The sequence below is a fragment of the Hydra viridissima genome, unplaced genomic scaffold, assembly GCF_058129835.1.
Source record: "Hydra viridissima isolate aposymbiotic clone 2 unplaced genomic scaffold, HvirCarnegie_v1 scaffold_9, whole genome shotgun sequence".
Taxonomy (NCBI): domain Eukaryota; kingdom Metazoa; phylum Cnidaria; class Hydrozoa; order Anthoathecata; family Hydridae; genus Hydra; species Hydra viridissima.
Window position 1 is genome coordinate 3,250,547 of NW_028324308.1, and position 22,995 is coordinate 3,273,541.

Sequence of the window (22,995 nt, forward strand, 5' to 3'; positions counted from 1 at the left end):
TTTTATAAACATTTTTTGAGCGAGAACGGGAAGCTAAACGAATTATTTTGTTTATATACAGGAACCGATAAATCAGGAAAAGGAAATAGCACGATTATGGAAAAAAAATGTAACGGCTCAATTCAAAGTAACTCGCCTGGTTCTTATTACAACCACGATAAAAATTTTAAGCCTCAAACAAGCAAAAGGCTTTCTTATTCAATGGATTCAAATAACCGAGTTCTAGGTACTAATTCAATAGAACAAATCAACTATATTCAAAGCAAAGACCCAGCTATTCACAGAAAAATCTCTTTAGATATTAATCGTACTAATTCTTTTCAGGAATCGAAGAGAAGTGTTAATACTGAGAATAATTCTGCGGAACAAAACTTTTTAAATCAAAGTGAATTTGAACCAAAACAATTTGATGAAATATGCGATAGGAGAAGCAAGACTAGGTCAATAAGTAGTATAAATACTTATACAGAGCCATTCGTACCAAGATCTGCTTATTTAAGAAAAAGATTGGAAGAAATATCGCAAATCTGTAAATCTGAAGACAAATTATTATTAAATTGCGGTATTATATCTAAAGAAACTGATAAGTGTGGTGAAGTGGAAGAAAGAGATATTAATAAATCAAACAAAATAGAAAATTTCGAACATTTTAATAATAGAATAGATAATTACTACAATGATAAAAATATTAGTGAAGACTTAAGTAAGTCATTTTCATCCTCAAGTAGCAATTTATTTTCACAATACTTATTTAAGAATTCTGATAGGAGCAGTCAAGAACTTGGTGTTTTAGGTAAATCATCTCAACCAAATACAAATGATTCTGAGTATGAAATGGAGTTGGAGTTTGAATCTACTGAAAGAAGGCCAAGTAAATATTCTGGAACAGAAGCATATCCAAATTATAAAGAGTCTTGTATAATGGAATCTGAGTTTGGAACAACTGAACCTTTAAGACTGTCTATTGATAAAATTAAATACAAGAAACAAAATAATTTTAGAGAATTGTCACTACTTAATTCTTCATCAACTAAAGGCAATGAAAGTAATGATATTGTGCAAGGCATTGATAACATTTCTTTTACTGATACAAACAATTTAGAAAATACAACACATATTTCTAAATCTCCAATATCTGTTTTTGGGCCTATTACTAGAATTTCTTCAACTAAAATATCTAGAGCAGATGAGTTGAAATCATTTTCAGATAGAAACAGAAAAAATGAAAATAAAAATGGTAAGGCTTTTTTATCTATATATTTACTATATATACTTAGTAAATATGTGAAGATTATATATATCATGTGTGTATATCTGGATATATGTGGGCTTAAGTATGTGTATATATATAATTTTTTAAAAATATTTTGTACACATGCATATACATACTATATTGTAAATGATTTAGTAAAAACTCTAGCATAAAAAATATATTATCTGTGCATTATATTTATGCATGCATAAATATACAAACCACTGAGATGACAATAGTGATGGTATTTATGCTATGCATTCCATTATCTTATTATGAAATGCAACTCTACTGAACTGTTATCTTTATTGTGTTGGTATCAAATTGTTTTTTTAATCCGACTTTAATAAATCTTTTTAGCGCATTAATCATAAAATCAAGTCTTTAAAATGTGTTCAAATAATAATGTTATGTTTTGAGCTAAACAAAATATTAAGTATATATATATATATATATGTATGTGCCAGTATATATATCTAAAATGTGCATGTTTGTAGTGAAAAGGTCTACCTAAATGCCTTTTGGTAAGTTTTTAAGGATGCATTAATTATATAAATCTAAATGTTTGCATAAAATAGTGTCTAAATAAAAACTCTGTTTTTATTGTCTAATGTGTGCTTCCTGTTTTTAAGATTTTTTTATCTATACTTTTACAATTATGTTACTTTTAGCATTCAGTGAGGATTCTGTGACCATAAAAGGTAAAAAAACAAGTTTTTAAAATTTAACTTGTAAATTTTAAATTATTATGTTTTTTAAAATTTAATTGAGAAGATTTTAATTATTTAAACAGTTTTTATAAGTTTTTGATTGCTTTTGTATGTTAAAAAAAATGTTAAAGACTAAATCTGTAAAGTTGCTTACAGGTGTCAATTTGAAGAGTGATATTGATGCTGTGCATGATGAAGATTACAAATACTCTTTTATAAATCAGTCAGAAAAGCATGATCATAAAGAATCAAACAGCCCTGAACATGAAAAGCAGAAAAAACATTCGTTATCTTCACTTTTTAGTTTTCGAAAAGACAAAGATTCTACCCACAACACAGTGTCTAATTTTTCAGCTAGCTTTGATAATGACCTTGGGAATTCTAATACATTTGAAGGTTCTGTTACATCACCTCCTATAAAACACAGAAGAGCTTCTTCACTTTTTCGGCTATTCCATAAAAAATCCATTGACCAAACAGACTCACAAATTGAAAATATTGAAACAAGCAAGTTGGACCATGATAAAGATAATATTTTAAATAATACATTTAATACTTCAGTTAAACCGAGTTCAAAATCAAAAGAAGAAAACAACTTGTTACAAAATGATATAAATCATGGAGATCAATCCAAGAAAAATATCAAACAAAAAGTTTCCAAATCACTAAGCATCACTGTGAATAGTAAAAGAAAACTTTCTCGATCTCAGTCACAAGAAAAAAAAGAAGAGAAGAAGAAAGAAAGTTTTGTAGATGAAAAAAGTGATTTTCCTTCAGTTGCTGACACTTTTACCAATAACTCATCTTTAGTTAGTGTAAAGCAAAATATTAATAATGAAGTTGCAGATGAAGTTTCTGAAGTACCAAATGCCTTAAAAAATACTTTGAGTGTGCCAGAATACAATCAAGAATTTGGAAGCCAGGAGTCAGTTTATGATAGTGAAACTGGCATCAAGAAATATAGTAAAAATAAAGAGCGTATAAAAAATCGCAAGGCTGCTAAAAAGGAGGCTATGGATCGAACGAAATCACTTCCAATTGATGCTGGGGATTTACAAATTGATTTTACAAATGCTTTACAAGTTGGAAAAGCAATTGAATCTGTTGAAAAACTGGATAACTCAAACATTGAAGCTTCTCCAGCAACTCCTGGAAGTACCAGAAAAAAACATAAAGCAAGAAGAGCTAATACAGAGTTTATTACCAATGTTCCTGAAATATGCTTGCAACCTTCAACACCACAGATGGTTCGTGATGATGGAGTAGTGCTGAGAAGAAATAACAAGCGTAACAATCGACTTAACCGCCCTAAAACATTACTGAGTGGGATTGACTCTGATATGATATTTTTAGAAGGAGGTAAAGATAAAGGGTCTGGTGTTGTAAATGAAAATCTTAGTTTTGCTGAAATAAAGAAAAAACTTCTTGAAGGTCTCCCTGACAATATTAACACTAATGTAACTCCTGAAAAAGTTCCCCAGAATGAGCGGCAAAAAATTAAAAGAACTAAGTCAACAAAGAGGTATAAAACTATAACAGAAGGTATAGCTCCAAGAGATCTTGAACTTGCTAAGCAAGCAGCTGCTGCTGCTCAACAGGGTGAGAATAAGAGAGAATCATTAAATAAAGAGACTTTTGAACAAATAACAGCTGCTTTAATGTCAAATACAGATAAACGCAAAAGTTTTTTAGTAGAAGATCATCCTAGTAATTTCAAATCCAATGAGGATTTGAGAGCTTCCTATACAAATCTATCTAATCCAAACATGGATGGATTAAATAAACCAACAATGCTTAAGCGTACTAAAAGTATGACTACAATAAATATAAATTTGGATGTGGATGAAGATACTAAAGAACAAATTAAGCCACTTTCTGAAATGAAAAATCGGTTTTTGCAAGCTATGGAGCATACAAAACAAAAGCATTTAACTAAAAAAACTCCCATTGATTTAAGTCCAAGAGTTAATTCCCGCAAAGAAAGGCCCCACACTATTTCTGGATTAGATGATTGGACGATGGACAAACTGCAGAATGAAATAAAAAATGAAACAGAAAAAGAGAAATTTGAGAAAACTGTTTTGGAAAAAAACAATCAAAAACAAACCGAATCAAATAAAAATATTTTAAATAAATCTGCAAATAACGTTGGTGAGGAACCAGCACAAAAGAGAGAAAAGAAGCGTTACACAAGGTTAGACAGCAAAAAGCTTTTTGAAGATCTTTTTGATGATCTTGAAAGCATAATGAATGAAGGTGAGTTGATGATTCTGTGAGTTTACCTTTTCTACCAATTTTTCTTCAAAAATATGTCATTTAATTTCAATCTACTGTATAGTTTCAAAATAATGAATAAGCGTAAAATATAATCTTGAATAGTCAATCAGTTTTCAATTTTTGACTACAAAAAAACTACTGAGGATATGCAAAAGCTATGATACTGATTTTTTTTGCTAACCCACTATAGAATTTAGTAAAAAATCTTAAACTTTCCTAGGAATCCACTATAGAATTTATTAAAAAAATCTTAAACTTTCCTGGGAATTCAATTTAAATTAGAATTTTACCAATAAATACCGAAATATTAGTTTGTTGTGTGAAAATATAATTTTGTTCTAAAAAAGATTCTTATATATATATATATATATATATATATATATATATATATATATATATATATATATATATATATATATATATATATATCAATATATCAATATATCAATATATCAATATATCAATATATCAATATATATACATACACATATATATATATTTTTCTTTAAGTTTAATTGTGAATAAAGTTTCAAATGGCTTATAATGAGAATTAACTTCAAGTTATCATATTTGGGTGCTGCCCATAAATAACATCATGATCTAGAAAAAAAAATTGACATAAGAACGATGGAGTTTGTATTAGTGACATTACGGAGACTACTAATTTTTTTAAAAGTAATTACTTCCTAAAGTAAATACAAGTAAAGCTTTTTTTTTGATTAAATAAACTGGTTCTTTCAATCTACCATCTACCATAAATATATAAGTCATTGTGATTCCTTCTTTGGGTTTTTAACCCTAACTTTGCAGCTACCTGACCAGGCGTAGGGTTTATCTCAAAATCTTGATTCATCATTTTTCATCCACCTAGAAGGATATTTAAAAATAGTTATTATAACAAAACTCACAAATTTTAAAAACCTTAAATTAAACAAAGTTATATACAAAACAAATTTACATTTTGTTTTCTATATTTTAGTTTTACAATTTATAATGCAAACTTTTTATTTTGTATATTTGTTACTAAGGCTTGACAGAAACAGATTTAGCTTCAGCTCTGGAATGCAATCCATCTTTGCATTATTCCCAAAAAGATTTAAGTGAAAATATTTTAAATGATGACAATGATCCTGAAAAAGTTGACAAATGCAGCATAGAAAACCAACTATCAGCTAAGAGACAGCAAAATGGAACAAACGAAAATCTTTCAGATCTTGATTTTGTGTCAAATTTGTCCACAAAGTATACTTTAAATATTTAATATAAAATTTTATATTAACTTATCAATAAATAGACTTTACAAAAACTTTTATCATAAAAGATTTTATTAAGTTAACTTTCAAAATATTTGTATAAACAATTTCTTTTAGGCTTACATCAGTCTCTACTTCTGACAAACGCAGTCTTCGTCCTCAGCGCCATCATAAAAGTGGAGTAAATCCAATTAAATTACTTCAACAGCGTGATGATCTTATTGATGAAACCAGCCTTGTGGCTACAGCAAAGGTGTGCATTTTTTTCTTCTGTTTTCTAAGATTCTTAGTTTAAATAAGGTGTTTGTTGATTCTGTGGGTGTTTAATTTATATATGGACTTTTTGGAGTTTTTCACACTTAGGTAATTAAGATTACAGTTTTAAGACCTGACAATACTTGTGCTATAGATATAGTTCCTTAGCTATTGGTTTTTCTGTTAAGTAAAAATCATTAACACAAAGCTGTTAAAATCAGTAACTACTGTTGCTATGATACTAAAATAATTAGGTTTTGGTTTAAATTTTGGCTGAAAAAAAATGTTAGAGTTTTGGATTTTTTATTAAATAGTGATAACAGTATTTTAACATATTTTGTAATTTTTTTTTTGATACACAAAGAGGATTTCAATAGGATTTAACATAGAGTAATTTTAAATTGGTTGAAGTGTTGACATCACTGTATACTTAAATTGAGGATAACAGAATGACTGTGCACACTTTCTATTGTAAGCTTTGTCACCTTTTTTTCAGTATATCAAGTATGGGTCAATATTATTTGATAAACAATGGAATTGAGTTAACACAAATTTTTAAACAGAATACTTCAGGATAAGTATATAGATAAATATGTTGATTTAAACACTAGTTTGGTTAATTCAGATGGTTTCAATAGGATAATAGAAATACAAAAGTAAAGTAAAGAGTGAGAGAATTTTAGTAAATTGCCATGGCCTTGTGGCAAACCTCTTAAAAGATAAAATATACCTAAAGGAAACAAAAAAATGATAAATGCAATTTTTAAAAGAAAGTGAAACCTTTTTTAATGGAAAATAATTATTTGATTACATCTGGTGCCAAGATGATCTTGATCATTTGAGTACATTTGCTACTAAGTTACATAGTTTACATTTTTGAAAACATAATTTTTGTTTTTATATTTTAATAGTTGCAATGCAACAAAATGATTTGCTTTTTAAACTTTCTTATATCATTATAAAGAAAAATAAATTGAATTAAATCATAAAGTGAAAATAAATTCAAAAACTTTTTAATCAACACTGAGTTGCAGTATGTAAACTTTTTCAAAAACTTTCAGTTGTTAATTGCTTGAATGATAGTTGCGTGGTAATGTTTGAATAATTTCTGGCATTTTAGAATGAGAAAACAAGCACACAAGAATTGAAGGTTACTCAAACCATAGAGATGAAAAGAAATTCTGGGTGTTTTTGTAAGTTTTTAAATATACTTATGATGTATTTGAATTTGGCTTTATATTTAATTCCTAATCCATGACACTTTAATATTAGTTTTGTTAATAATTTTTAAAGTTTAAATAATGTCTCTATATTTTAGCAAATAAACAAGATCTTGATGATAATGCAATCAGTGCTCTTCGAATGACTGTTGATTTTTCAAAGACAAAGTTACGCAAAGTTGAAGTTGGGGAAAAAAGCAATGGATTATCAGAGGGTTTTGAAGTCAGTACTGTCACAAATATTCTTTTGCAAATCAAAGGTTAATATTTGTCTATGTTTTCTATGCTAGTTTTTCACCATGATTTTTAAATGATATAAAATGAGTTCCTAATGATTTTCTTATATTATTGAGTATAATAAGAGTTTAAAACCTTCATCGTAATGAACAATCGTTCAATTCTAGTACATTACTAATAAAACAATTTGAAATTCCAGTGAGACAAATTTTTTTTTTTAGCTGTAAGATTTTTGCAGCTAAAAAAAATAGATATTAGAAAATCATAAGTTTTTAATCAGTGTGTGAAACTTTAAAAATCTAAAAATCTTTTTAGTTAAATATTTACAACAAATTTTCTTAAATTTGTAATTAATATTTAACTAAAAATTTTGTGTGTAATATTGAATTAAAAATTTACAAAAAATATTTTGGTACTAAAACTGTATAACTGTAAAATTTATGTCTAAAAAATTATGGCTAGGTCGCAAAAAGGTTCAAACATCAGTGGTAAACTATCATATCTCTTCTTTAAATTGCAATGACTGCTTCCTTATTATCACTCCAAAAGATCTGTTTTGCTGGTATGGAGCCCAAGCTAATGTTATTGAGAAAGCAAAGGTAATACATTTCACCTGGTTTATAAATTATTCTTTTATCAATAATTTTAATAATTTAACTCTATTACTTCTTTTGTCCACATTACAATGTCAGATTATATAGTACTCTATTACTTCTTTTGTTCACATTACAATGTCAGATTATATAGTACTCTATTGCTTCTTTGTCCACATTACAATGTCAGATTATATAGTACTCTATTACTTCTCTGTCCACATTACAATGTCAGATTATATAGTACTCTATTACTTCTCTGTCCACATTACAATGTCAGATTATATAGTACTCTATTACTTCTCTGTCCACATTACAATGTCAGATTATATAGTACTCTATTACTTCTCTGTCCACATTACAATGTCAGATTATATAGTACTCTATTACTTCTCTGTCCACATTACAATGTCAGATTATATAGTACTCTATTACTTCTCTGTCCACATTACAATGTCAGATTATATAGTACTCTATTGCCTTTGGTCACTGGGATTAACCAGAATGTTAAACAGATTATCAAAATAATTTATAGGTTTTAACAACTCTTTTGCTATATGCAGGCAGCTGAAATAGCATCACGAATTAATCAAAAAAAGGAGATGGGATGCAAAGCTATAGATGTTATTTATGTTGACCAGGGAGGTCAAACAGAAAATAAAATTATGCGTTTGTTATCTGAAGAAAATACAGAAGAACTGCACATTAACAATAATGGTATTTTTAAAACATTTAATGTATTTGTTTTCACATTATAAATAAACTTGATTTTTTCTTAAGTTAAATTTGGTTCTTTGTTTTAAGTGTTGGATGATGAAGATTTTGAAAAGACCATAACTTCTGCCTATATGACATACACACTATGTGAAGCAAATGATCCTCCTGAACTTGTTCCAGTTGATACACAATGTCATAGAATGCCTTCAAAAGAGATTCTTCTTACAAACTGCGTAGGTTTTCCCACCACTAAAATTGAATTTTAAAAATGTTTCAAAGTTATATTTTATGATAGACATTATATTTCACACATACTATTCACACCTAAATTTTTCTTAGTTATTTTTATGAAAGCAGGTTGTTCACCTTGAACTTTGATATAAAAATAAACAATATACTGTCGGAATAAACAATTTGCTATAGGAATAAACAATTAACTGTTGGGAAGTTTATTACTATAAAAAAAAAGAATTGAAAGGTTGTCTAGCAGTCTGTAATTTTAACATTTAAGCAATTTTGTATGCTTCTTGCTATCTGAAGCACAATCAAGGTTAAGTTTATCTCTAGGAAAAAAAAGCAAATGATAGACCATGAGATCTAAATGAACTGGCATAATATGTGTAAAAAAGTTTTTGAATGATTTTCTTTTTTCAATTTTTCTTTAACAACTTTTTCTTGGTTTGTCTTGCTGAACTGAACATCTCACCAAGACAAACAGAGAAGGAAAACAAAATTTCTATTTATTACTTTTATCAAAAGCATATTTTCTAAGAATCATGATCCCAAATATTTTGGATAATTAAAAAAAAATTCTACTTAAAATCTTCCTATCTAATCTAAGTGCATTAAATCAGCTTAATATTATGAGTACTCCTGATGTATATTAAATATAATTTGTCATGTTTTTTTAGGTGTTTGTGTTTGATTTTATAACTGAAGTTTATGTGTGGGTGGGTCAACAAACAAATTCACAACAACGAAAAGCTATTCAACAGCTTGCTACAGAGAAGTTTAAAGAAGGCTATTACGCTCTTGATCTTAACACAACTAATTCAGCTTTATCAAGCATTCCTCACCTCGGAAAAACGCGTAGAATATCTATATCATTTAATCATAATCGTAACAAACACCCTAAGAGAGCAAGTACAAAACAAGGCCGCCACCAAAAAGGAGAAGTAGTAAAGCGCCCAGATTATGCTCTTCTAATGTTGTTTTTTGAAGGATCTGAATGGGTGATTTTTAAAGAAAAATTTTGTGATTGGCCTGATGAAAGCAGAATTATTCGTATGAAAGGAGGACCTGAAGGTGAAGTCATCAAAGTAAGTTTTAAAATCAAACATATAAGTAATGCGCTGTATATAATGGGGCAATACTATATGGAAATGTACTTTTAATAAATTCTTTTTTCTTAAAACTTAAGTAAAACTGAGTGTTATTATTTTAAAGTAAATTATATCCTTGGCATTTTCAGCCTGCAATGGAACTTAGTATCAATCCTGTTGATCCAACCACCATGATTGCTGAATCATCTTTGCCAAAGTTGATCCTAGAGGGTTATGATATGGGTCGGGGATGTGGTAATCCTAATGGAATGGATGGTTACCATGTTATAACACTTGATGTTAAAACATGGTTTGTTAGTGAAAATAATTCTATTCTTTTACCAGATGAAAGTTTTGGTCAGTTTCATTCAGGTAAAAGTTACAGTAATCAGTTTTAACTTCTACTAATTAATTTTATTACATCAAAAGCAAGTACTCATTTAATGTTTTTTTTATATATATAATTGTGAAATAGGTGAGGGTTATGTTATTCGTTGGCATTATCGAATTGTTAAAGTTAGAGCACTCCGTAATCTTGATGACCCATTAAAAGCTGGTGGTGTTGAACGTTGTTGTTACTTTTTCTGGTTGGGAAATGACTGCAGTGTAAATGAGGAAGGGGCTACTGCTCTCATGACTGTAGAGCTTGACAAAGAAAAAGGGCCACAAGTATGTATTTATTAAGTATTATTTATTTTTTCATAAAATAAAACTTTTTATTGCTACTTATTTAAAAAGACTATTTTGTTATTTATATAAAGAGAACCATATTTGCTGTTTTAGTTTTAATTATTTCATTTTATGTTTGTATACATTATATACATGCATTTTTACTTTAGATAAGAGTTACTCTTGGTAAGGAACCTCCAGCTCTTTTAAATCTTTTTAATGGTGGTATGGTTATTCATGCAGGAAAGCGACCTGCACCTGGTCTGCGCTCAGAATATACTGATTCTTCTGTCATTCGGCTCTACTGTATTCGTGGTGAACAACCTAATGAAGCTTGTCTTCTTCAAGTACCAGCAATATCTGAATCGCTTCGCTCAAGATCAAGCTTTGTACTTCTATTGTGTGCTCAGGGTGAAGTGTTTTTATGGCATGGCTGTTGTTCTAATGAGGAAACTAGAGCCACTGCCAATCATGCTGCAAAACAGCTGATTGCAAAGTACTTCCCTTCCTTTCACTTTGTTGTGAGTTAGAATAAAACAGTGTCTTAGTTAAAAATTTTAAAGTTTGTTTACTGTTTTTGTTAATTAAAAAAAAAAATTTTATAGTCACCCTGATGAAGCATCGATAGCTTCAATGAATGAGATCGGTTTCACGGAAGTTGAGGAAGGTGAAGAACCAGAGGTGTTTTGGTTAGCTTTAGGCGGACATGAAGATTATGGAAGTTTACTGTATGGTATGTATTAAATAATTTTAAAGTTAAAATTTTAAGTTTGGCTATTGTTTAATTACTTGTATTAGTAGGATTTGAGATGATGTCAATATTATCTCAAATCCCATCAAAACCAATATCTGATGTTAATCAAAAGGATCTGATATTGTTAAATTTACCTAAAATGTATTTTTAAATTTATATTTGAATTTTTCTATTATTTGTTTGTTTATAGAAGATAAAAGCAACGTCTCAAAGATGTCTCCTCGTTTATTTCAAATGCAGAGCACAACAGGTACTTTCATTGCACATGAAATCATATGTCCTTCAAGAAAAGAATCAATACACTGTCCTTTTCCTGTTTTGCAAGATGACATGTATAATGTTGAGCAGCCAGGTACGAAATAGTTTTTTTTTATTTAAATAAATCATTATTTAAATCAAAGCAAATCATCATTTCTTTCCTCTTTTATTTTAAAGTTTTTAAAATATTATCTTAACATTAACACTCTATTTATAGCTTACTAAAGTCTGTCATCCTAAAAAGAAGGATGATAGACTTCAGTAAGGTAACTCTTTTTTTTTGTAACTCATAAATCATTTTCTAGCTTCAAGTTAAACATGGATTATTGTAAAAATGATTCAGTATTTGAAGTAGAATTTCTCTTGTCATTACTTTGTTTTATTATGTTTATTTTTATCATTTTTGTTACTTTTGTTTCAAAATATCCTGAAAATTACTCAATTTAAAAAACAAATTGAGGTTTCATTTTATTTACAGCTATCTTTATTTTGGATTCAAGTGTTCATATTTATGTATGGTTTGGCTGGTGGCCTGATGATGATGATGTTGGTGAAAGCAGTTCAAAGATTAGACGTTGGGGTGAAGAAAGAAAGAAAGCAATGGAGAGTGCATTACTTTATGCTGAGGGTAAATTTACTTGCTCTTTTTGCATTAACTGTTAATTTTCCTTTTTAAGTTTAAAAATTTGGTTGTAAAAACTTTTCTAAGAGGACTTTAGACATAACTATTTTTTAGACTTTATTCAAAGTGTTAACATTAGTTAAAGCTAATCTGTTTGTAATATGTTGTTTAGAGATGGATCGTGATCCAGATAAGTTATATATAGTGTATGCAGGGTTAGAGCCAGAATCTTTTATTGACCTTTTTCCATACTGGGTCATACAAGAAGACATAACTGATCTGCAAATTGATGTATGTTTTTGCACTAATGTTGGAATAGCTTTACTATTTTTTTTTTTTTTATTTCAAATCTCCTTTTTAATCAAATTATTTTTCTGCTCTGACATTACTAATGACATTTCTCTGACACAACTAATGATTTAATTTTAGATGGGTATTGAACAAGACAAGTTGTACAAAGTCACTGAAGAGCTTGCTTTATTTACAAAGTAGGTCTTATATTATACATATATGTATACATACATCCAATCCAATCCATTCTATCCATCATCCATCCATACATCCATCCATCCATACACGATATCAAAACGATAATTATACATTAAAAAAAAAAACCATGATTTTAAAAACTGCATCTAAAAAATGAGTATTAATATGTGAACTTTTTTTTTCTTGATATCATATCAAGTTTTAAGAATCTGTTTTGTTTTTATTTCGGTGTTGGTGAATCTATTTCGGTGTTGGTGAATCTATTTCGGTGTTGGTGAATCTATTTCGGTGTTGGTGAATCTGTTTCGGTGTTGGTGAATCTATTTCGGTGTTGGTGAATCTGTTTCGGTGTTGGTGAATCTGTTTCGGTGTTGGTGAATCTGTTTCGGTGTTGGTGAATCTGTTTCGGTGTTGGTGAATCTATTTCGGTGTTGGTGAATCTGTTTCGGTGTTGGTGAATCTGTTTCGGTGTTGGTGAATCTGTTTCGGTGTTGGTGAATCTGTTTCGGTGTTGGTGAATCTATTTCGGTGTTGGTGAATAAATTACTTGTTATTGAATTTTTAGACAAAAAATCAAATGAAGCATAAAACTGACTGCAAAAATAAAATAAAATAATTGTACACTAACAAAATAGTTCCATATTTTTGCGTAAATTGAGCAAATTAAACGATCAAACTGGTAAGTAAAATTGAAAAAAGAAAAGTATAAAATATACTTTTACAGTAAAATGGCATAAAGAAAATATTTGACTTTTCATCAACGAAACCTCTAAATCGGTTTGAAAAATCAAGGAAAATCATGCCTTCTGATTTTTTTGTGGTAGCTTAGTTATTAAATTTCGAAATTCCTATACTACAAAAGAAAACTGATTTTTTTCCAAAATCTTGATAGGTTGATATTGATATTCGAGTGGATACTTTATATATAGTTTTTATATACAACTTTTTATTTACATGCTTTAGGTACAATTTTTATATACAATTTTTTTATTTGCAATTTTTTATTTACTTTATGTACAATTTTTTATTTACATACTTTATGTACAATTTTTATTTACAGTTTTTTATTTACAATTTTTTATTTACTTTATGTACAATTTTTGTTAAAATTGGCTAATACAAATATTTTGGTAATAAAGTATAAAATAGGTATAAAAGATTAGATTTTTTTTTTTTGTGTATACTCTGTGTGTTTGTGTGTATTAATCGCATATTTTTTAAATCCAGGGACTACTACACCATTGAAGAACTCCGTCGCAAACCCCCTCCCCAAGGTGTGGATCCTACTAAACTGGAGAAATATTTATCGGAGGAAAGCTTTTTGGCAAGTGTTTTTAAAAGCTGTTCTCTTTCGCGATAACTTCTTACTGTTAGTGCTAGTTTAGCATAAAAGCTAATAAATCAAAATAAATTCAAAGTTGTTAAATTTTAACTTTAATTTTAGGAAGTGTTTCATTTTCAAAAAGCCACGTTTTACAAATTGCCGGTTTGGCAGCAAGTGAACTGGAAAAAGAAAGTTGGTCTTTACTGAAATTTATCGCAATATTTCCATTTTGCTAAACAAATTACGATAGCAGTGGTTCTATCAGCGAACTGTTGGGTAAAATTTAAGATCAGTGTCCATCTGATTATGATTCGCTATAGCTGCAGTGTTCAAGAAACGCAATTTTATTTTGTTAAAATGTTTAAAATAAATGGTATAAAAGTAATATTTAAAATGACCTGTTTTTGCTTAAATATATTTTTTTAAGTCGTGTGTTTTTTAATTTATTACTTGACATTCACCACTTCAGTACATTAGAATTCACCTTTTAACTTTTTCATGAGATGTTGAGGTACGACGAGAGCGATATTTCAACCGGATATTTAAAGATTTGTATTTATTGGTTATAAATATAAATATAAATATATATATATATATATGAGTATGAATATGTATCTATATTCATCTAAGAGACATAAAAGATATACCGCGCATGTTTAATATGTGATAACTCCTTTGACATATACTGTCATATAGTTTTATTTATTTAGCGATTAATTGTTATCCATTTTAAGTTCTTTTGATTTTTTATGTCTTGAAAATTTCGCTATTTTTGTATAATCAAATAATGTTATCGCTTTAAATTTTTTCTTTTTTTACCTTGTTTACAGAGACTGTTAACGAGATTGTCGCAACTTGTTTGTAAATAATAACTCAGTTGAAATTTTTATATTTTCTTTTTACCGCTGTAAATTGTATAATAAATAATGACGTCATGTTTTGAAAATCTTTTATATTATTGCGAAAAGTACTTTGTTGCATCTTTGTAACATTTCTTCGTCCCCTGAATGAAACAAATCAGTAGTCTTGTTTGTCCTCAGTTTATTGCTTTTCTTATAGGATTTTTTTTCCTCGATCACAGTCGATTTGAGAGAGAGTACTTCTGGTAAAAAAAACCGCTTTTTGGTGAATCCGCTTCTTGTAAATATATCCGCTTCTGGTAAATATATTCCTCACTGAGATTGATTTTGGTATGCAAATCTGCTACTACGGACTAAAGTTATCCGATGCTATGGCTAAAGTTCTTTAGTTCTTCAATGAATGGAACTGACTTGAGTTTACAAGACAGTTATCTAAAAGACTTTTAACCCCAACCCCTAATTGTTGATTTTACATCCAGAAACATCTTAGTTTAAGGGTTAAGTCCGTCGGAGTTTTTTTGCAAACTGTTGGGAATTACTGCAATCTTTACACAATATCGATACGCATTTCAAGAAGTTTTGAAATGCTGTATCGATATTATGTAAAGATTGTAACTCCATGATAAAAAAACGAGAGGCTATACCTGACCTCACTTAAATCGCTAAATTTTGGCACGAATGTTTCGAGACGTAAGTCACGAAAGACTAAAAGTTTTTTCTTGTAATTCCTATTTATTTGGGATTTACAGCTACTCGAAGTTTGTCCGATTTTGACTGAAAAATGAGGGAGGAAGAGAGCCGAAAAGGTTCTCTACAACTTAACTGTCCAGTAAAAAAAAAAATTATTTTTCCTGGTTTCACTTTCTATCTACCCCAGTAAAAAATACATTTCAGTAGATAATAAATAATTTTCGGTCAATAACTAAAAACGTAATCACTAAATAATATTTTTTTGCAGAAAGAAGCTGTTGTTATTTGATTGTATTGGCCTCAAGTATTGGTTATCATTGTTATCGAGTTAAAACGAGTAAACCATAAAATCGAAACGAGTAAACAAATATAAAATCGAGAAGTTTTGGAGATTTTTCCTCAAAACCGTTTCTTTGTGACAAGTTGACATTTCAAAATTGACAAGTGTTGCTCGATATTCAGTTAGATTTATTATGCGGCGATATAAAGAGACTTGGTCTATTTAAAGAAAAGTAGGAAGTGCAAAAAAGAAAGAATTTAAAGATAAATATAATGCAATCATTTGCTCCATAAAAGCAAATCCATGTCAGTTACAGAGAGATCTTGCAAGAAAATTTAAATAAAGCGAAGTTTTGATAGGAAAATTACTTAAATATGAAGAATGTAAAACATATCATAAAAAAGAAAACTCCAAAGCAATTCCAAATCTCCATTGATTAAGAAATTAAAACAATTTTTTTGTTCAAAAAAGGCTATACAAACTTTTTAAGCTGAGAAAACTTGTGCATAATTGAAAACAATAAAAACTATTGCAAAAAAATAACTTCACAGCTGCAAATTCTAAGCATTTCTGTACATTTGTCGCAAATTTCGGTACTTATCCGTGAATTCCTTGATGCCCTTGGGCATTTTTTTGCACAACCTGATAGGATACAACAAAAAATGAGCAGGGGATCCAAGAGGAGTTGGTGAAAGCCTCGAATTCGGCCACATTTGGCCCAAATTTTGACGTTTTGTATGGAAATTGACCATAAAATACTTTAATCAGTCAAAAGGTAAATATGTAACCAACAAGTTCAAGTACATTCAAGCTGAAAGATTTGCTCCCAAGTTCTTTGTATGGCAAGCAATCTGTTCCTTCCTGTTTGAAAAATCCACTATTGTCTACTCGTGAGACTTTGAGTTCAGATTTGTATATAGAATAATGCTTAAAGAAACGCTATTTGCTGTTTAACGAAAAGTATGATATGCCCACAATACTTTGGTCTGATTTGCAATTGAAAGTTATTTATCAATTATAAAAGGAATCCTATTGAAAACCAAGAAATCAGCTTCATATGAAAAAAGTCTTAAGGAAAAGTGGATAGCAACTTCAAAAGAAGTAGCTCAAAGCATGATCCAGGAGATGATGTCAAGTACTCGCAAAAATATTCAGTTTCTATCTAAATATCCTACTAAAAATGTAAAAATATGAAGTAGAAGCAGAGTGATAAAGCTTTTATCAAAAAGCTTAAGTAGAAATGAAAAATTGCATTGCACAAAAGCAGTCTTTGTAAAATGGTAAAAGAAATTGACGTGACGAAGTTCCCATGTATTAGTTTTTGTAAATATAATTTCAGCAGTTTTTTTTATGACGGTATTAGAGGAATTTTCGTTGGTTATGAGCGAGTATAAATTGAACGCGAAATTTCGTTGAACATAGTTTTTATGGGGAGAGAAGATTTTTAATTTCAATTTTGTGTTCACTACAAAAAGGCTACAAAAAATGATGAAGATTTTGATAATGAGACATAATTTCTATTGAGGTTTGTGTCTGGTAAAATCAGAAAAGGTAAGTGAAAACAAGTAACAACTTCCATTAAAAAAAAAACTTTTTAACTACCTTAACATATTTAGTCTCCTTAACTCCTCTTTGGCCCCCTTTTGCCCCCTTTAGCCCCCTTTGCCCCCTTAGCCCCTCCCTAGCTCCCTTAACAAATCTAAAGAAGTTTTGAAGAACAGTCAAGTTTTGGTAAAGAGTAAATAGATAAACAAAAGTTGTTTGTTCAAAACTCGTTTGTTCAAAAGTCTTAACTAACAAAATCATAATCTACAACAACACTTCAAAAAATACTCTTGCTCCAACTGACTGGTCAATAAACAAATTTTCTGGAACAAACTATGTAGTTCGAACTGAATGTAAATTAGCATTAGAAAAAGTAATTTTCAAACAGGCTCAGTCCCATGTCATTTTACCTTTTTTATCTTTTAAAAAACATGGATTTTTTTTTTTTTTCACCCTTTCTTCTTCAAAAATGTCTTTTTATATATTTAATTTTCTATTAAACAATAGATGAAAGTAAAAAAATAACAAAGCCACTAATATTGTAATAGCTAATTTGATTAATTAGCAAAAGCTGGTAATAGATTGTGTCTGATTTTAAAAATATCAGAAAATGTTAAGTACAGATCAAACATCAATAATCTCTTAAATAATGAGTAGTTTTCATGCAGCGAACACAAAGTTGCAATTACAAATCTTCTCCATTAAAATTCAATTAAGAAAGGTAAAGCCAAACCAAAGTAGTCCTCAAAGTAGATACAAGTTCAATCTATGAAAAAAATTAAATAATTTTTTTTCTTTTAGCCAGATTTATTTTGCGCTTTAATTGTCGACGGTTTTCTTTATTACAATAATTACGCGCATGGGTCAAAAACTATGAGATCATTTACATATAACGTAATAAAGTGTAATCATTTCATAGATCCCCTCTCCAAATTTGTGTCGTCAGCTACTAACCTTTGAACTCCCCTATGATTAAAAGAATGATTGGAGGATTTCTCTTCTTCGGTAATTTTTACTAATACTACGAATATATTGTAAGCATAATAGTATACGTAAACAGTTTCGTCTCTTCCCCTCCCCCTTCCCCCATTATTTTAAAATCAAAATTGACCAAACTTTAAGATCCTGTTAACTTTATAAAGAAAAACTAATCTTTCTTAATTTATATCATTTGTGCCAAAATTCAGCGATTTTAATGATGTAGAGTGCAGATTTAGGTGTTTTTTTTGACATGGAGTAACTCCAAAAGCGAATTCATTAGCTAAACTTATGAAAGGAAAATATCATGCTATATTTATTTGCTTTCTGCTTTAAGAATTCCTACCAAAATCATGATTACACGAACTAGTGAGGCTGCAATTTTAAAATGCAACAAATCTCTTTCTGCACTAAAACAAAAGAAAAGGTCATACAACTGTGCTGCTCGCTGAACCAGCTCAAAACAATTTTATGAACTAGAAGAGTAGACAAATTTAATTTTTTTTTTTGCTTCCACTATATTTTTTTTTTTACGAAAATGATCATATTTTTACAAGGGATCTTCTATGGTAAGTGAAGCCGAATGAAATTTTTTTAAACTCGCTTTTTTTTTAAAAAAAAAAATTCCTCTCTCTTTTCTTATTGAGAAAGTAACTAAAAAAAATTTATGTATTAAAGGTTGTGTGTAAAAAGATGTTAAAGGTTTTTTTCGGTATGTTTTATAGGCTGTTGTTGCTGTTGTTGCTGATGTTGTAGTTGTTGTTGTTGTTGTTGTTACTGTTGTTGTTGTTGCAGTTGTTAACTGATTTAGAAGTTTTTGTTTTAGTTTTCTTTTTATTATGTTCTCCATCCGACCAACACGATGGATCCTCTCGTTATACAAGTAAGTTTTCTCTTTAAGAAAACCTAAAATTCAATGAGGCGAAAGTTTGCATGATTCTTCATCATGATTCTTCATCAAGTGGTAAAATATTTTATTAGTTTTTCATAAATGTGGCTCAATGTTTGTTTAACTTATCTTCTTTAAATCTACAAGAAAAATCCAGGATAAGATTTATTATTTTGGTTAAAGAGCAATATTTAGCAAGCTCATTGAAAACTTTCGTCCAATATGTTTTAACTTTCGTCAGATATGTTTTAACTATTGTAAACTTGAAATCACATTTAAGATAAATTCAGCTGCCTGCAATTCTTTGAAAACAATACGTAAATATTCTTAGCATAACGTAAACATAATTTTTTTCTCGATATTGGTTTTTCTCGAAAAAACTAAAAGCAGAATTTTGAAATGAATTAATTAATGGGTGGGTGGAGGGAAAAGGTAAAGGAAGGGGAGTGTGGGAAAGCGCGGGGTTATGTTGCAAACTATCTTTTACTAGGTAACAATGTCTCATAAGTTACTAAATATTATCAAAACGGATTAGCACTTTTATTGGCTTTACAAAATAAACAAAATGAAAAAGATTATTTGTAAAATTGAAAAAAACTAATGCTCTACTCTTAAATGTTTTTGTATTTTTCATTTTACAGGGTGCACAAAATCCGAATGCGATTCTATTGGAGCTCTATCATATTGCGGACCTATTGAAAAACCTTGTAATCCTAATCACGAGGATGCACCTGCAAGTAGTTGTTTAGATGCAAATAAAAGATGTTGTCGTTCAATATGTAACGGACCAAGTTCACATTGTCTCCATAACAGCCGTCTTTGTTCACCAGGATACGAAGAAGCGGAAGGAAAGTGTCCGGTTGAAGGCCACAAATGCTGTAAACCTAATTTTTAAATAAAATGGAGAGAAAGTTGGATAGATATTGTCAACGCGTGTTGTTGCTATTATAGACAAACAGAAACGATGACGAGATAAAAAATGATATCAAAATAAAAAATTTCACGAACAGGCTGTTGTTACACTAAGAAAAACTTATACGTAAGGAAATAATTTAAAAAGAAAGTAATTTAAATTCATACAGGTAAATTCGTACAAATAAATTAGTACAGGTGGCATCGCTGAGCTAAGAAAAGAATAAAAACTTTTTATGCGTAAAAAAATAAGAAAACATTGTCGTTTTGATTGAACTTTTGTTAAGCTTTAACTATTTTATATATTATTTTTTATATATTATTATTTGGTATATTAACAGATTTTTAACTTATCAACCACCATCGTCATCAAAAGCAAATTCTTCAAAAGAGAGCCTTTTAAAATGTTTTTCCTAGGGAAGGTAAAATATTTTAAAAGAAAATGATTAATTTACTTAAAAGATACAGCTCTAGACCTCCACCAAGACCTATCCCACCCACCCAGATATTTACCTAGATCCCTCTAAGAAGGTCTTTAAAGATGATAGTAAGATTAAGACAAGCATGGTCATTTAACGTCTGTTGGGTTAAAAAATTTACTTTTTTGATAAAAAAAAATATGTAAATTTTCGTTGCGGATGCAGTTGTCTTCTTGTTTCAATCCTAAGCCATAAATTATCGAAAAAGTAAAAAGTAATCTTAATGAAAGAAAGAAGAGAGCAATTGTAGATAAGGCATTTCCATTGAAATTTCCAAGAAAACACGTGATTTTGAATACAGCTTAATATGAAATATAAGAAATCACTGTACAATTATGGATATTGCAAAAGATTAAATTCTTTTGTTTGATTTTATATAAACATTAATTTATTCAACAGTATGATGCGTATCAAAATAAAGTATATTATGTCATAAAAAAGTTCTAATGTGTAAAAAATTGCTAATGATATTTTTTCGATTGAACACTTCTTTTCCCAATCATTTATTATGCGCATACAAAAGTCATCTGAAATTCGATTTGAAACACGAAAGCTCAGTTTTTATAAAACAAATGTGAGTCTTACAAAAGTCATTGATGGAATCATCGTTAAAGATTTTTAAATTCAAGGTGGCAAAACAATTTGACACCCGTCACCTACGTGATCCATTACACGTTGCTTTAAATCGCATATTTGCTGTTTTAAGGCGTTTGCGACTGCATTTAATTCTATGTTTTTTTCCTTTAAATCTTTGACTTTGTCTTCTAATCTACCTTCGCGTTCAAGTTTCCTTTTTCTACATTTGGAAGATGCAACCCTGTTACGAAGTTTCTTTCGCTCCCTTTTTATAAGTTCCTGCAATTCAAGATTTACAGGTACCATGTGTGGATTTTCCATTAACATTTTTAAAGTTCCTTCGTCAATCCCCATAACATTTATAGAGTCTGTTTGCTGCAAATGTTGAGTAGTGTTATTATTATTATTATTCGAAAAACCGGCACCGATTTGCTGTTGCATGAGCTGATGTTCTAATATTTTTTGTTGAACTTGAGCCGGCACCTGTGAAGATACATTGTGTTGCGATTGAAAACCGTTGGAAATCAAACTCCGATCGTTTTGATAATTTAAAGTCGACTCACGGTCCGTTTGAAAACCCATAGCTTGTGTAAGAAAAGCGATTTCTTGTTGGTGCTGTTGTTGCTGCATATGATGTGCATTAATCGTCTGGCCCATATGGCCCATCATAGTTATTTGGTTATTTAGCGCCATTTGCTCAGATATTGACAGGTGAGGTTGAGAAATATTGTTTTGATGGTGAACTGCAAGATTGTTTAAACGATGCAAATTTTTATTTTGAGGGTGTTGAAAACTGTTTCGGCGCTGTTGATTTGGATTATGGTATAATTGTTTCATAGGATTCTGAGTCCTCAATTTTTGTGGGGATGCATGAATAGGCGAAGAAATATGCTTACGTTTTCCTTGTAATATTTTGGAATGTAAATTTTCTTTTCCTACTCGATTATTGCAATTTGTGCCGGAAAAATCCGATGGCAGAACTTCTTGTTTATCGTGTAATTGTTGAAGCGCATCTGTAAAACAATTTTCCGTACTCACGAGATCATCGTCCAAAGAAAAAGCAGCATTTGAGGCATCAGACTTATCTTCACTCGAAAAGTTGGAATCATTTTCGTTTATGTTCATAAACATCTGTTCCAGATCAGGCGAGCCAAGCTTAAGGAAGTCTAAGTTAGGAGATTCAACAGCAGATTCATATTGTTGCCGCTTTGAAGGTAAACAGTTATTATTCTCGACAAACGTAAGATCAAGTTGTGATTTATCGTACAAAACAGAAGTGGTAAGAGTTCGTGTAAGAAAGTCATCGTTATAAAAAGTTGCATCTAACACGTCCTCCATAATTAAAAGGCTTCTTAGAGCGGAAGAGTTCCGCTCAACATTTAAGGTAATAACTTAAACATACTTGCTTCGCTTTTTCATTGCCCTAAAAATACTTGGGTAGGCGGTGTATGGTTGAGCTCTCGTGCAACGGTGAGATTCTTTTGAGCTCCTCTGCATGTTTAAAGATTACACGCTTCAGCAAACACCGCCCCGAGATCTCATTCAAGCGTATTCGTGTTTTAAACACTTCGATTCGATCCATAAATCTGTTCGAAGTGTTTCTTTATTAACCGGTAAACAATACCGCAAAAAATCAAAAGGGCGGAACGAGATTTGAAAACTAAGTTAAAACCTTGAGAATAAATGTACACTTTCAAGTAGTTAGTGGTTAATCAAGCGTTCAAAATGTGGAATTCAAACTGACTCCCAATTACATCGTAGCTGCCATCGATAAACGACTTGTTTGTGTTTTGCACAGACCAAGATATACCACAAACAGCTGTGTATAAAACAG

At 29.7% G+C, this 22,995-nt stretch overlaps 3 protein-coding genes across 8 annotated transcripts in view; 2 read left to right on the plus strand and 1 right to left on the minus strand.

The window, feature by feature from the left end:
• LOC145185736 (supervillin-like) overlaps window positions 1–14,384 on the plus strand; it is a 23,152-nt gene extending 8,768 nt beyond the window's left edge. For 2 of the 4 annotated variants that reach the window (XM_090096858.1, XM_090096856.1), the window contains exons 3-23: window positions 62–1,237; window positions 1,924–1,953; window positions 2,119–4,218; window positions 5,268–5,481; window positions 5,610–5,745; window positions 6,868–6,940; window positions 7,066–7,227; window positions 7,667–7,803; window positions 8,361–8,514; window positions 8,602–8,747; window positions 9,426–9,833; window positions 9,986–10,208; window positions 10,312–10,505; window positions 10,676–11,001; window positions 11,111–11,238; window positions 11,450–11,611; window positions 11,996–12,145; window positions 12,312–12,430; window positions 12,569–12,627; window positions 13,856–13,956; window positions 14,077–14,384. In XM_090096858.1, the coding sequence (XP_089952984.1) occupies window positions 62–1,237; window positions 1,924–1,953; window positions 2,119–4,218; window positions 5,268–5,481; window positions 5,610–5,745; window positions 6,868–6,940; window positions 7,066–7,227; window positions 7,667–7,803; window positions 8,361–8,514; window positions 8,602–8,747; window positions 9,426–9,833; window positions 9,986–10,208; window positions 10,312–10,505; window positions 10,676–11,001; window positions 11,111–11,238; window positions 11,450–11,611; window positions 11,996–12,145; window positions 12,312–12,430; window positions 12,569–12,627; window positions 13,856–13,956; window positions 14,077–14,159 (6,281 nt within the window). In that variant the 3' untranslated portion in view covers window positions 14,160–14,384. Of the gene's footprint in view, window positions 1–61; window positions 1,238–1,591; window positions 1,777–1,923; window positions 1,954–2,118; window positions 4,219–5,267; window positions 5,482–5,609; window positions 5,746–6,867; window positions 6,941–7,065; window positions 7,228–7,666; window positions 7,804–8,360; window positions 8,515–8,601; window positions 8,748–9,425; window positions 9,834–9,985; window positions 10,209–10,311; window positions 10,506–10,675; window positions 11,002–11,110; window positions 11,239–11,449; window positions 11,612–11,995; window positions 12,146–12,311; window positions 12,431–12,568; window positions 12,628–13,855; window positions 13,957–14,072 lie in introns of those variants that run through there. The other 2 variants (XM_090096857.1, XM_090096859.1) reach the window with 2 other exon arrangements.
• A 4,362-nt stretch (window positions 14,385–18,746) lies between these two features.
• Window positions 18,747–20,124, plus strand: LOC145185733 (uncharacterized). Of its 3 annotated transcripts, none has more exons than XM_090097029.1 (3): window positions 18,747–18,874; window positions 19,132–19,188; window positions 19,836–20,124. In XM_090097029.1, the coding sequence occupies exons 1-3, from the start codon at window positions 18,844–18,846 to the stop codon at window positions 20,087–20,089; spliced, it is 342 nt and encodes a 113-aa protein (XP_089953155.1). In that variant the 5' UTR covers window positions 18,747–18,843; the 3' UTR covers window positions 20,090–20,124. The 3 variants fall into 3 exon arrangements, with proteins under 3 accessions (XP_089953155.1, XP_089953154.1, XP_089953156.1); XM_090097028.1 differs by lacking the exon at window positions 19,132–19,188 and adding an exon at window positions 19,207–19,269 and having other exon boundaries at window positions 18,762–18,874; XM_090097030.1 differs by lacking the exons at window positions 18,747–18,874; window positions 19,132–19,188 and adding an exon at window positions 19,515–19,684.
• A 750-nt stretch (window positions 20,125–20,874) lies between these two features.
• Window positions 20,875–22,991, minus strand: LOC145185140 (uncharacterized). The gene has a single exon (XM_080060934.2). It carries the CDS (start codon window positions 22,497–22,499, stop codon window positions 21,210–21,212), a length of 1,290 nt encoding a protein of 429 aa, XP_079917060.2. The 5' UTR covers window positions 22,500–22,991; the 3' UTR covers window positions 20,875–21,209.
• Between the last annotated feature and the right edge of the window lie 4 nt (window positions 22,992–22,995).

Coding starts and splice junctions, on each gene's coding strand:
- LOC145185733 (XM_090097028.1), top strand. CDS start 18,844: ATGATCATATTTTTACAAGGGATCTTCTATG. Junction 18,875..19,206: donor TTTACAAGGGATCTTCTATG/GTAAGTGAAGCC, acceptor TTTCTCTTTAAG/AAAACCTAAAATTCAATGAG. Junction 19,270..19,835: donor TCATGATTCTTCATCAAGTG/GTAAAATATTTT, acceptor TTCATTTTACAG/GGTGCACAAAATCCGAATGC.
- LOC145185140 (XM_080060934.2), bottom strand. CDS start 22,499: ATGGAGGACGTGTTAGATGCAACTTTTTATAACGATGACTTTCTTACA.